The 12,822-nt window shown below is 42.2% G+C and overlaps 1 protein-coding gene across 3 annotated transcripts in view; it reads left to right on the top strand.

The window, feature by feature from the left end:
• LOC122567665 (mediator of RNA polymerase II transcription subunit 20) overlaps positions 1-12,822 on the top strand; it is a 136,684-nt gene that overhangs the window by 107,280 nt on the left and 16,582 nt on the right. Inside the window, exon 1 of one of the 3 annotated variants that reach the window (XM_043726469.1) lies at positions 2,250-2,389. The exons of the other annotated variants lie outside the window; for them this stretch is intronic. Within the exon in view, the coding sequence (XP_043582404.1) occupies positions 2,356-2,389 (34 nt within the window). The 5' untranslated portion in view covers positions 2,250-2,355. Of the gene's footprint in view, positions 1-2,249; positions 2,390-12,822 lie in introns of those variants that run through there. 3 annotated transcript variants of the gene reach the window in all.

Here is a 12,822-nt window from a genome sequence, read left to right as displayed (position 1 = left end):
CTGGTTCGCAACATTTTTCCACGAGATGCAAGTTAGAAACGACTGCAAGGACGAACTCGCGTGATTCTTAGTTACGTTCCTCTTCGAATTCTGGCGGATGGATTTTTTCAATTGTTTTGTATCGTTGTCCCGCGTGAATGCAAGATCGTGGTGAATTGATCGCGTTCTGGTTAAAGTTCTAGAGACCAGGTGTTCTAGTACTTGTGAATGGAAGTGTACATACGCCACGCGGTATGAATTCTACTTAGGTGGCTCGTTCTTCAACTAATCTTTCTTCCGACGATTGAAACAAAAAAAATACCTCCACGTATGCCGAGAGACATCTGTCCGAGTTCCTTCTGAAAACTCGCTCGATCTTGTCCCGCTGTCTCTCTTGGCCTTCTATTATGCGTTCGCCGCGCGAGAATGTGCTCGTTCTGCCAAGTCGATCCGCATTCTGCAGGTCGACCGCTCGGCCGCGCGAATCTCTGAATTCCAAGGCGGTTGTCGCGCAGCTTGGAAAAAAATGATTTTAAAGGACGCGTTCCACGACTCAAGAACAAGATGCTGCCAGCGGAATGCATATTTACGGTCATTTTTCCATACGACGACCGGCTCGAGCCATCCTCTGTATGTGTGTGTGTGTTCCTTCTTTTTCGTCGCGAATCCGCCGCGCATTTCAACGCGATTCCCAGACAAAATATGGAAAATCATCGTGTGGCTTTCGCCTCGTGCCATAACACTCTTGTAGGATAGTGAGCTATCCATAGCGAATATATGCATCTTCTTCTTTTCTTTTCTTTTCTTTTCTTTTCTTTTTCTTTTTTCCTTTTTTTCAAGAGCATTTCATAACGAAAGCTACGGGCGAATGTAATCGGTAAATTGAACGCGGATGATCGCGCGTAAATATAGAGGCGAACGCTGGTTAAGAGGAGAACGCGAACTTTGCATATGAAAGGACCTGGAAGATTCTAGGCAAGCTCGAAAGTGTGACGAGGAAACGCGTTTTCACGATAGAAACGCGGATCTTTCCTTTAAACGAGGCGCGGATAAAAAAGCGTTTAACGGTGGATGGACGTTAACTTTGCACGACTAATCGTATTTTGTTGCAAAGAACGACCGGTTAGCGAGTTTCTCTGATGAGCGGAAAAATTCACGGTGTGTCATTTCGGAGCCCTTTGAACCGCTGCAAGTGAATTTTCTTTTGAAAGCTGACTGCGCAGCCAGTTTTTTACGATGCAGTTTCCCTTTTAGAAGCAGCTACCAGCGAGAAGGTGCTCTTTATATTCCAATTTCAATGGAAAGAACGTTGGACCAAGGTGCCCTGATAATACGTAACTCTTCTTCCCTCTGTGTTTGCGGAACATCTTATCGACGTCGTAATAGCTCGGAATTATCCTAAAGTTCAACCTTAACATCAACTCTCGTTTCTGTCCTTTCACTTTATTACACCGTTCGGAACAATTAGCGGACGTCGCGAATGATTTTATCGCGCCATTCGCGCGTATACAAGCGGAGAATCGCTTGCAGACTCGACAAGTTATGTATTATTCGGGCGATGGTTTTACGCTGAAGCTTCGAAAGCGAAAAGAAAAGGCGAAACGTGTGGTCTAAATATTCTATCGCTGTCGCTATAATACGTTCTATCACAGTTGGAAGTTGTTTCATGACTGTAATAAAGTTTGACTTTAAGACGATCGTTAAAACGATATCAATGTGAGAATCAAAACCACATGGAAAATAATCCTTTAAATCTATCTGATCCTCTCAATAAGAAAACAATCCCAAGCAGTTTATAATTCTTCAAAATACGATATTTGTCTAACTTGTTAAACTGCTGTAAATTTGCTTAAAAAGAGGAAAAAAAATACACGGTGCGGCGAAGAACGAACGACTGCAATGTCTCGATCGAACCTGACACGAATTATCTTCAGCGGTGTATAATTCTACGACGTTTTTAAACGGATGTCAAACGCCCTTTGTATAAAACGTAATATTTTATCGACGTTAATCTTCGCTTTTCCAATCAAAATAGAGGAATCGAGGGAGAAGACGAGTCGTGGACAGGATACTGGAAATTCCTACGACTCGATCGAACCGGAAATCGCGGCCTTTGAACGCTCGCGTTCGCGTGCTGTCGCGAGCTTATCGCGCGACGAGCAATAGCAGCCGGTCGCGAACGCGCTGTGCAAAGAATAAATAGCTTGCACGCGAAACGTCACTTTTATGGGCCGGAGCTTTTAGTCCCCGCTGTAAAAACGTCGCAGTCCATTAGTACTCGCGACGATACGAACGTCACCGCGGCTCGCTGCGCATGCAAAAATTCACCGGCCGCTTAATAACATTTTCTCGTTCGAACGTCTCGACGGATAGGCCATGACCATGTACCGGGTGTTGGGAATACTTTTTCGTAAGTAACTACATAGTAAAACTGAACTTGGACACGTCTGCTGTAAACAGAGATTTCGCGTTTAAATTTTAAATGTCGATACTGGTAAACGAGGGAAGATGGTAATCTTTATGGCTACCATCTTCGCATTTGCATGCAAATCTCGTCGATCGTTCACTGTTTTTAAGCGACGGAATGAGTTATCGGAAATGGAAACGGGATTTTTAGTCTCCGCCTGTGTTGCTTGCTTGATGGTTTAAGGCTATTTATACTATCGCTCGTAAATGTTAGGACATTTGTGGAAAATGAGCTACAATCATTAGGAAATTATTGAAATCTCTGAGAATTGCTATCCCGGTTGGTATCTTAGAGTATAAGGAAGTTATACACACCCGGAGTATGAAGAAGTACATGTTCAATAAAATGTTGGAATAAGTATCTCATCAACTGTGTATAACAATAAAATAAAATTCTTGCTCGCTTCTACGTGTGTACACACCGTGACGCATTCAGCTTATCCGTTTCAGTTTTCTACCCTATTTATCCTCAATTTCTCGCACATTTTATCTAACACTTATCCTACGATTTCCACCAACTTTTTGCTTCCACAGCTTCTCCATACCAATTTCCTCGATAATCGATATCAATTACCATATTTTCTGCTAAACCAAACATCTCAATACTTAGAGACGAATATACCTACATAATTCCACTTTAACTCGTGGATGACTCAAGAAAGCACCGAGAGCTCGGTCCGCGATGCTACCAATTACGATCAAAGAACGCACCAATAGAATCCGATCACAAAATCGATGATACCTCCCACCCCCAATTTAGCGATTCCATAATTTCCCTTAAAAGACGAAAAAAGTAGAAAGATACGTAAAAAGAGGGAGAATTCGCGTGCAAACAGGGGAAAACGTTGGAAAGGGAGGAATGGAATCGAAGCAATTTTTCTGCAATCTCTCGTGTGTGGACGGTGCAACGAGTGCTGGCCCATATCGCGTCTATTTTCGCGCACGATGCGATCGTTTCGCGCGAACGAAGGTCTCGGAGGTGGTTGGTCGGGTGTGCCGCGAGGCAAGGGGTTGGTTCACGGTGGCCCGGTGGCACGATCAAGGGGAAACTCGACGGAAAGTTGGGCAAAAGCAAAAGGGAGCGCCGCGGCCGGAGATAGCGGTGGCACACACGCCGCTGCTCCTATTGTTCTTCGTTTCTGAGAGGCCGAAGCGCTGCCAATATCGGAGCGTTCCGGCGCAATATCGGGTCACGAGGTCCGGCCCTGTTTCTGGCAGACGGTGATAACTCAGTCGACGACGCATCCACGCCGCACAACCGTCCTCCTCGCCGTCGCCGTGATTCAATTTACCGTAATTACCCACGGATTAGCCGACGCGGCCTTTCGATACGCGACCCTTGCAACGCGTCCGCCGGATTAGAGAAGGGCGAATTTTCCTCGACGAGGATCATCTTTGGCAACAGTGGCAACTTTGGCTCTGGTTTCCAACTTCTCTCGGTGCAGGTGGAATTCGTAATTGAAAAGTTAGATAGATGCCAGCGAAAGTTTCGTGCCATGGCAAATAACAGGAATTTGATTGCACAGCAATCTTTAATCCCCAAGTTTTCAAGTTTTTGGCTAATTTTTTATTTAGATGTTGCATATGAAAATTAAGCGAGTCGTACGATTTGGACGGTACATGGAATGGTAACAGAGCGAACGTTCGTTCTATCGTTGAAGTTATTGCTTAGCAGATCGTTAAAAATTAGAAAATGGGACAGAGTGAGTTTTATGATACAGTATGATATTAACGTTGGAACTCTCGAACGAGACTCGGAACCTGCACGCTCGCTGTATACCGAAATCATTCGATGAATCCGCATCTATTTATCAAAGTCGACAAAGAATTCTCTGTCTACCTAACTAGAGCCTCATCTCTGCTGCAGCTCACGATCGTACGACAAGCAAAGATCCACGCTGTTAGTCGCCAGCAGCTATTTCAATCTCGTCGTCCTCCATGCAAACTCGATAGCCGATGTTATTCGATTGGGGGCGAGAAACTCTCGCGTCTTCTTAGTCGACCGATCGGTGGTGGGTCCTTGATCTCCCTGGCGAAAGAGCGATAGAAAGAAAACGAGCAGGAGACGTGGGTGCGGCTTAAGACTCTCGTTGCGGGAAAGAGGGATCAAAAAGTTTTTATCCAGCCGCCGTTTCATAACTTATTCCTGTGTACGAGCGACGGGTACACTTTGCGAAGGCTGGCAGCGAGCACAAAGAGGATCCTCTTTTTATTCGCCGCGGCCCCCGCCACAAATCCTACAAACGAGCCGGGACAAATTATGTTCTCTCGCTCATTTTTTCCTTTCTCCCTCGTTCTCCGGTTCCTTTTCTAATTACCCATCGGAAGGAATTACTCGTCGCACGGATAGCGTACGCCAAAGGCTGAAGAAACGATGGCTGAGCAGAGAATAAGCGTGGAAGTTTAAATTTCAGATCAAATTGGGTTAAAAAGCGAGTGGAAGCACGTGTCTCGAGAGAGATGCTAAAAAATAGTATGATTATAGGTACTATTGTTTAACCGGAAGAACGTGATGGATCCGTTTGAAGTGGAAAGTAGAATATCTCGAGCATTTTTCTTCCGTCTTCGCTTTAAAAAAGATAACTTGACCCAGTTTCTCACAAGTATCTCTGTATATGCACGCATGCTGGATAATAAAAGACGGAGGAAATAAAACGGTGAATAAAAAAAATGGGGAAGGAGGGGATGGGATGATAATTAGGACGAAGGATAAAGGAAAAGTAAAGGAGTGGGAGGAAAGGAACGAAAGTAACACGCATTAAAGGAGACGAGATATACTGACAGAGAAAGTCCTAGGAAGTAGGTAAATTAATCCTAAGTCCCGAGGAAATTTTATGTGCTGCAAGTGCCTAAAATAAAAACCCACGACTTACAAGCTTCATGGCATAATGGTTTAGTTCGGGACTACCACGAAGAAAACCAGTGTTCGAGCCACGCTTTTATAATCATCCGAACATTTTTCACGATAATTAACGATCCTAATCGGAGGCTTCCGACCTTCCCACTAACACTTTTACAGAGCAATAAAATCTCGGCTATAAAATTTAATTGACAATCTAAATGGCAAATTCAGTTCTAAAGTTGCTGCAGAGTTTCTGTATCTAAGTTTCTCACGGAGTAAATTAAGTCCAAGTTCCGAAACAAGTATCGCGAAGTTGGAGTTGCAGAAATTTCTTCGAATTAAAATACCGTAGTCTAACAAGATAGCAGAAAGGTGTTACGAGGGAGGGCGAGAGTAGTAGAATAATTCCTAATCTACGACTGTAACGAGATCACGAAATTTTCAGTTAAAAAAGTATGCGAAACGTGGAAGGAAAATATTAAAAGCAAATAAGAATTTCAAAGAAGTTAAGGAAAATATAAAAGATTTTCTTCTCAGATCACTGGCGGAGTTGCGAAAGAGCATGAGATAAGAGATTCATTTAGAAAGAACAAGTAAAAAGTTCAAAATACTTGAGAAGAAAATGAATGAAAGATCCCGGAGAATAAGACGAGAGGAACAAGTAAAAAGTACGAAATATACTAAAAATGGAAACGAGAAGAGAGTAAAAAATATTTCATGTGCAAGAGAGGAACTAAAGACAACAAATACAAAGCAAGAGCATCCGTAACTGGAGAGTAAGTAAAAAATGTAAATGTAGAAAAAGGGAACAAGAAAAGCAGGATAAAATAGCAAGAAAAATGGGACTCTAACGTTTATAGAAAAAGATAATAAAACGTACCATTAAATGCATGCTTTTAAATACTATAAAAAATTTGAAAAAGTAACGGATCAAAGTAGAGCAACGAAATACGATTGAAAAATAAAAATCGTGAGAAATACGAGTTTGGTAATGCCCTGATTAACATGCAAACGCTTACTTTAATACGCTTGTTTTTAAAGCGGTTCGTCTCGACACGGGAAGAATTTAGTCCGAAGAATTCGACGAATTAACGATCAAATTTGCCGGTGGATGTTGCAGAAAACGTGCTCTGTTTCTGACAGGGTCTCCTGCCTCGTGTAATTGATGGCTCTGATCGATGCAATTGCAGTCACGAAGACCATCTTGTTCAACGCGGCGCCATTCAATCTTTCATTATGCAAATTCATTCGGTCATTCAACGAAAATCAACACACTTCATAACTCTTGCTTCCTTCTTTATTCTAAAAATAGCACTTGCTCTTTTCTTAAAATGAACTTTCATCGCAAACATTCTGCGTTGCGAACGTTGGCGAAAAAAAGAAAAAAAAAAAAGAAAATTCGTGACAGCCGATCGACACAGTCGAAGGCCAACAAATAACGAGAAATTCGTAATTAAAGGCTATTCAACGGCAAAAGCGGAACGATTGGGCGCTTCAGGAAACGGCTTAATGAACCTATAACGCAGCGGTTTATTGGCGGAAAAAGTCTACTAAGCGCGTCCCTGAAATTGCTTCCTGATCGAAACTAATTGACCGTCGAACAGCTGCGCTGTCGCGCGTGTTTTTCCACGTCGAATCGAATAACGCGCGACATAAACCGCGATTATGTCGTACGATGTTTCGCGGATTGACTTCCGCGTCGCTTCATTCAGCAAGCCGACTTTGATTCGCTGTAACATTTATTAAATCGTTCGTCGTCGAGAAGATATATTAAATACTTAGAGTACATCCAAATAACGAACAGAAGTTGAAGCACGATATTATTTAATGTTCGGTATATATCTTGGCCTTATACAGGACAAGGATTCAGAGTGCTCTCTTTACCAGGAAATTAAACCTCGCTTCAAACGAAGTCTATAAAGTGCCTCGTTCCTCCAGATTTACCTATTAAACAACATAGAAAGATCTCCCGATACCTTCAACACAGGATTCCAGTCCTTTGAATATATTCCCTGTTACTAAAGTTACCTTTATTCCTCACCAGCAACATATTCTTTTAGCAACTCGGTTCGTTCTTTCTTATACACGTTAGCAGTAAACACGTTTTGCATTCGCATTGTCGTATTAGTTTCAAATTTTACGAATACGATCAGAACAGTCGTGTTTCGTTACAGTGCTGATCAAATTTCACGATCTTCCGTACAACACGAGCTTTCTACGATAAGTATCGAAATACTTTGGCGAGTCACTGTATACGTATACCTCTGGTTTGCCGTTTTCTTTCGAAAAGAGAGAAGAGAAAAGTTCGGGACACTGGTTATCCGGCGCGCAATGATGGCAAGTGTGTCAGAGGGGCAAAGAGGTGCGGGTCGAAGAATTTTCTGACCGCGGCACGGTGATCTTGACCCGCCCTAAGCCGATGTAAAACGAATGCACGCTTCTAGTCTCGTCTGCCTTTGCGAAGCTCGACTTCTTCTTATCGTCGGAGAACGACGTTTCCCCAAACGCGTTGCTCGAGTGAAACAGAATTCACCAGGAAACTGCATCGTCCACGACCACAAATCGGGAATTTATGGAGCGCGCACGAACGCTTCCGGTCCTCCGCGTTCGTTTCGATTCGCACGGATCGACCGGTGCCAAGCGCAATTTACGCGGCGCTATTCGCACGCGAGTCCACCGATATTGTTGTTGTTCCGCTCGCAGCTACTCGTACCAGCTCGTGCCGAGACCCTTTTAAAGGGAATAGCCTCGAAAGAACGAGCCCCGACCAGCCAATTTTCCCCCTTCGCTCCCTATACCGGGTGTGACGTGGTTTAATCTGTAAATGGAGGTACCTGTGCTTCGGGCTACAGTGGAAAATGGAGTGGAATCTGCTATTCGAATGTTCTACCGCTTCAACAAACTGCTATTTCGTACTGCTATCTCTCTCTCCCCCTCATTTTTCCTGTGATCGTAGGTTGCAGGATTTTTTCCCTCCCCTGTTTTTTGACACGATAAGGGTGGGTAGAGAGTAAAAAAAAAAAAAAATAAATAAAAGAAGATAAACGCGCGAGAGTGTGTTCGGGTGTGTTTGTCGACGAGTGAAACAGAATTTTAGCAGGTTCACCGATGTACCGGTAAGTTTTAAAGAATTTCCACGAAATCTGCGCTGTCTATCTGCTTTATGTTCGTCGAATTTAAATGTGAAAGAATATCGCTTTAAACGCGAAAATAAGTAATAAATTATGAAAATTAGCAATATCTAATGTTCTTTGAAACGTGAAAGGTATTTCTATTATGTGAAGCGCGTCAGACTTTCTATAGGATAGTATTAATATTAATAAAGCATATTCGATCATCATAATTCAAAGACATTTATGCAGATGACTTTAGATAGGCATTCATTCTCTATCGTCGTGCGTACAAAGTGCCGTGAAATTTTTAATTAAATCGAGAAAGAAGGGAAGTTTCACGGTCTCGGCGGGCAATTCGCGCGGACAGCGTGCAACGCGGCGAATTCTCGCAGGTACACCCTGTGCACGGCTAATCTGTAAGTGTCTCCATTGTAAATGGATGCTGTCTTGCGCGTGAATTGCCGTAACTCATCGTGAGTCGCGCGCTGAACGTGTCAGCGCCTAGATTAAGCCGCGCATTAAATCAGTTGTATCTGCGCCGGTGATTAATTTCAATTATTGTACGCCGCTGGGAATTCCGTGGCCAAGTTCGGCATTCTGTAATTGAACGGGTCTACTTGAAAAACGAGAGACGATGACGAACAACTTTAAGATCGGAAAGTTCGAAACGATCGCCATCTGCATTTTTCATTGCAGGTTTCTTAGAATTTTCGAAGATCAATGTGCACTTTTAATCACAAGAAGATAGTAAACCTTCGCAGAGATTTCAATCTATCTAATAAATCTTTCGAAAGGGAAGTAGAAACGCTTGGAACAGTCGTCATTTCCATTTTCAATAGCAGATCGATTAAATTTCTGTAGGCTAACGTGCAAGAATTTACTAAAAATAGCAAAATCGTGGAACTTTGCCGACAGAGATAGAGATTGAAAATTTACGATCTGTTAAATACAGTCCACCTGGCGATTTGACAAATGTTTCGAAAAGGACGATCGAATCCAATCGATCAGATTTCTGTCGATCGGAACTCCGATTAATAATCGATGTATTAAGTTGTCCGAAAAGATTCTTTCGTTTTATACGGAAATAATAGACGCACAATGTCTTTTGTTTTATATTAGTTTATTGAATTATGCACGAATATAATAATAGAAATAGAACGAAATGGATCATACCTAATTCAATAAAATAATATAAAACAGAAATTGTTGATCATCTATTATCATCTTACGAAACGAAAGAAACTTTTCGGACAACCCAGTAAATGACAGTGTTTGCGTAGAACGTGGTTGTTAAACAATTTAACTGTCGCATGCCGACTGGAAGCCCGTGTCGAGGCTTACAGTCGTGACTGCGACGAGAACACAATCGAAGGCTCGTGAACCGTAATCGATTATGTAATCGAGTAAAATTAGCTCGTAGTGTGTTCCACATAAATAGACTTGGCAGGAAGTTCTTGAAAGTTGGAGAATCTGCGAGTTCCGAACGGTCCAAGCGATTCTCCTCTGTGCTTCCTAAATAAGGACAAGTTAATCGAGATATTCGAATTCTGTCATCGAAATACGTAATACTTTTGATCGTAATAACGTTATGAAGATTCAAAGAAGCTCCTCCGATGTAATATTATTGAGCGACTCTTTCGTAACGCTATTTTCACAGCCAGGACTACAAAAAGTAAATTAGGCGAACGTTCAACGATATGTAAAATCAGCCAGAGAGTTTGACAGGAAATCTCTTGAAAGCATAACCGAAGGCGCGCTTTCACCGAAGGATCCAAAATGCAAACAGTCGTCACAGGACGACGAATAAGGGGAAGAAGCAGATCAGTGGCCACTATTGATAACGCTAGACCATCCGCTGTTTGCGCAGATTAAATTCATCGATCGATCGTACAACGCGAAACGAAAGCCTCTCTGCACAACGTGGAAGATGGCTACGGTCCTCTCTCGCCAACGTTCTCGCTGCCGTTCCAATAATTCTCCCATACGGCCGGTAAATCGTACAATAAACGCCGTTCCATCCTCTCGTACAAAATAGGAAATCCCTGCGTCTATGTAATAATAACAATGTCGAAGAAAATTCCTCGACTAAATAGGTTCCTCGACTAATCTGTTTCTCCATGCTGAGATACTCTAATTTTACATATTTGATTAGTAGAATACGATAAATTCAAACCGTTAGCTTTCTTTAGTCTTTGCGAAATTATTTAAGTAAACTAAGATACAGGTACGTTTGTTACGTGAAGCTCAGAGAATTATATGGAATTCTTCTCAATCAGAATTTCTATTTTCCTACAACAATCGCCTATTGACCTATTTTTTACTTCAATTTCTAATTGAGAATTTTGAACGAGAGTATCGAAGCTCGAACGATTCTCTAATTGAACTATCCTTTTTTAAAAATCTATGGATCGTATATACCAGTTTGTGCTTTGTTTTCGTTCAGCTCTAAACTTCAATTACAATCTGTTACGATAGAATCAAATGAAAATTTAGTTTTCAATTTCAAGAAGCTTACGGGCCAATGGAAAAGAATAGCAGCATCATTGTCTGTAAATTTACTTCCTATAAAATCCACAAAACCGAGATTACTTTCCCATCGACCCGATATTCCTGTACTCCGGATAAAACATTGAAAATGAAAATACATTCCATCGATAAGTCACCATCGTTCGTTAATCGTGCAATACTTTAAAGATCTAAAAAGAGTCGTCACAAAATCGATCTTCGTTCGTGATTCCACGCAATTCCATGAGTTCTTGCCTTTCCGTGGACGTCATTCAACCCGCAGTCTGGGTCAGGCCGTTGACTGATTCGAAAGAAGCACGAAGCTGACGAGAATCACGTCGACGAACCGTGCAGTCCGGCTGCATCGACTCGTCAACGTATCCGCAGTGACGATTAATCACCTCGCCCCGGTTTCGATAAGACGCACCACCCCGTATCGGCATCAGAGTTCACGGCGAGCCACGCGACAACGATTCCATTTCATTTTGGAACTTCCACCAGTGATGTCCTATTAATGTTATATTCTAATACGATATTCTACGCTACACACTCGAACTCCTTGCGAATATCTTTTTCCCTATTTTTCTCCAGTTTTCTCGATTCTCAGCTCTCAACTCGCAGTACACGGTTCTCTCAGTTGCCAGTTTCTTAATTTTCAATTCTCAGACCTCAACTTTCAATTCTCAGTTCTCCGTTCGCAATATACAGTTCTCAGTTCTTAATTTTCAATTCTCAGCTTGCAGCTTCGAGTTTACAATTCTCAGGTCTCAACTTTCAATTCCCAGTTCTCGGTTCGCAACATACAGTTTTCAGCTCTTAATTTCCAATTCTCAGCTTTCCACTCCGAATCCTCAATTCTCAACTCTTTTGACAATTCTCTCGATTCTCAAATTTCAGTTCTTAATTTTTCCGGCTCAATTCTCGGCTCCCGCATCTCAATTCTCGAAATTCTCGACTCTTAGTTTTCAATTCTCAGTCCTCCCGAAAATATTCCCCCAATGATATTTCTTCTCGCAATATTCCGCGTAGAATCCTCGTGCAGTGATTCGTATCACGAAGATTCGGGTGTAAAAAGTTTTATCGTCCACGATCGGACGTTGTTCTTGCGTTTGCCAAGCAGATGGCCCGGAAAATGTTTATGCACCGTGTTCCGTCGATGCACTCGCCACCAACGTCCCTCAAGTTCGCCAGTTACGAACTTTCTTTCCCCCTCGGTACTGACCTACTAAAAACGATGCATGTTCGACACACGTTTTTCACCGGGTGCACCACTGTGTCCTCAGATCGACTGCCTCCAAACTTGTCTCCTCTATATTAAATTACATCCAAACCATCTTTCTTCTCCTATCAAGAGTTTTACTCCTTCTCTTTTCCTTTTCTTTATCTAAGTTCTACTTTTTGTTATTTTTTTTTTTTTAAGAAAAATGAATTTCATGGAATTTTCGAGAAACACGATGCAGTTTCGTTTGTTTATTCAGCGGTGTGTGCTCGATGGTAGAACGTTTTCACGGCTAGACGCGTACATTCGGGCCTGTCCATTGCAGTCGCGAGAAAAATCCGTCTGATATGTTGACTGAAGCGTGGCGAGCATCTCTACCGTTGTACCAGATATCCCAGGATATGTAAAAACTCTGAAGGAATTTCGCGATCTTGCGGAAATAGCAAAAATAATACTCCTTCTGATATTTCGATTCTCGATAAATAAAATTGACGAAGAAAATAGATAAATCTATATCGTTCTATCGGTACCGTAACCAGTTCGTTCCAGTGAACATGTCTCGATAAATCAATTAAACGCTGCAAATAATTTGACGCCATTAAGCGTACAGTTATTTACATAAAATCGACCAAACGCACCGTATTTATTCGTCGACGATTAATCATTGATCCATCAAACTACCATCGTGCTTCCATCAT

Source organism: Bombus pyrosoma, linkage group LG5, assembly GCF_014825855.1.
Source record: "Bombus pyrosoma isolate SC7728 linkage group LG5, ASM1482585v1, whole genome shotgun sequence".
NCBI lineage: Eukaryota > Metazoa > Arthropoda > Insecta > Hymenoptera > Apidae > Bombus > Bombus pyrosoma.
This window is presented reverse-complemented; position numbering and strand designations above follow the sequence as displayed.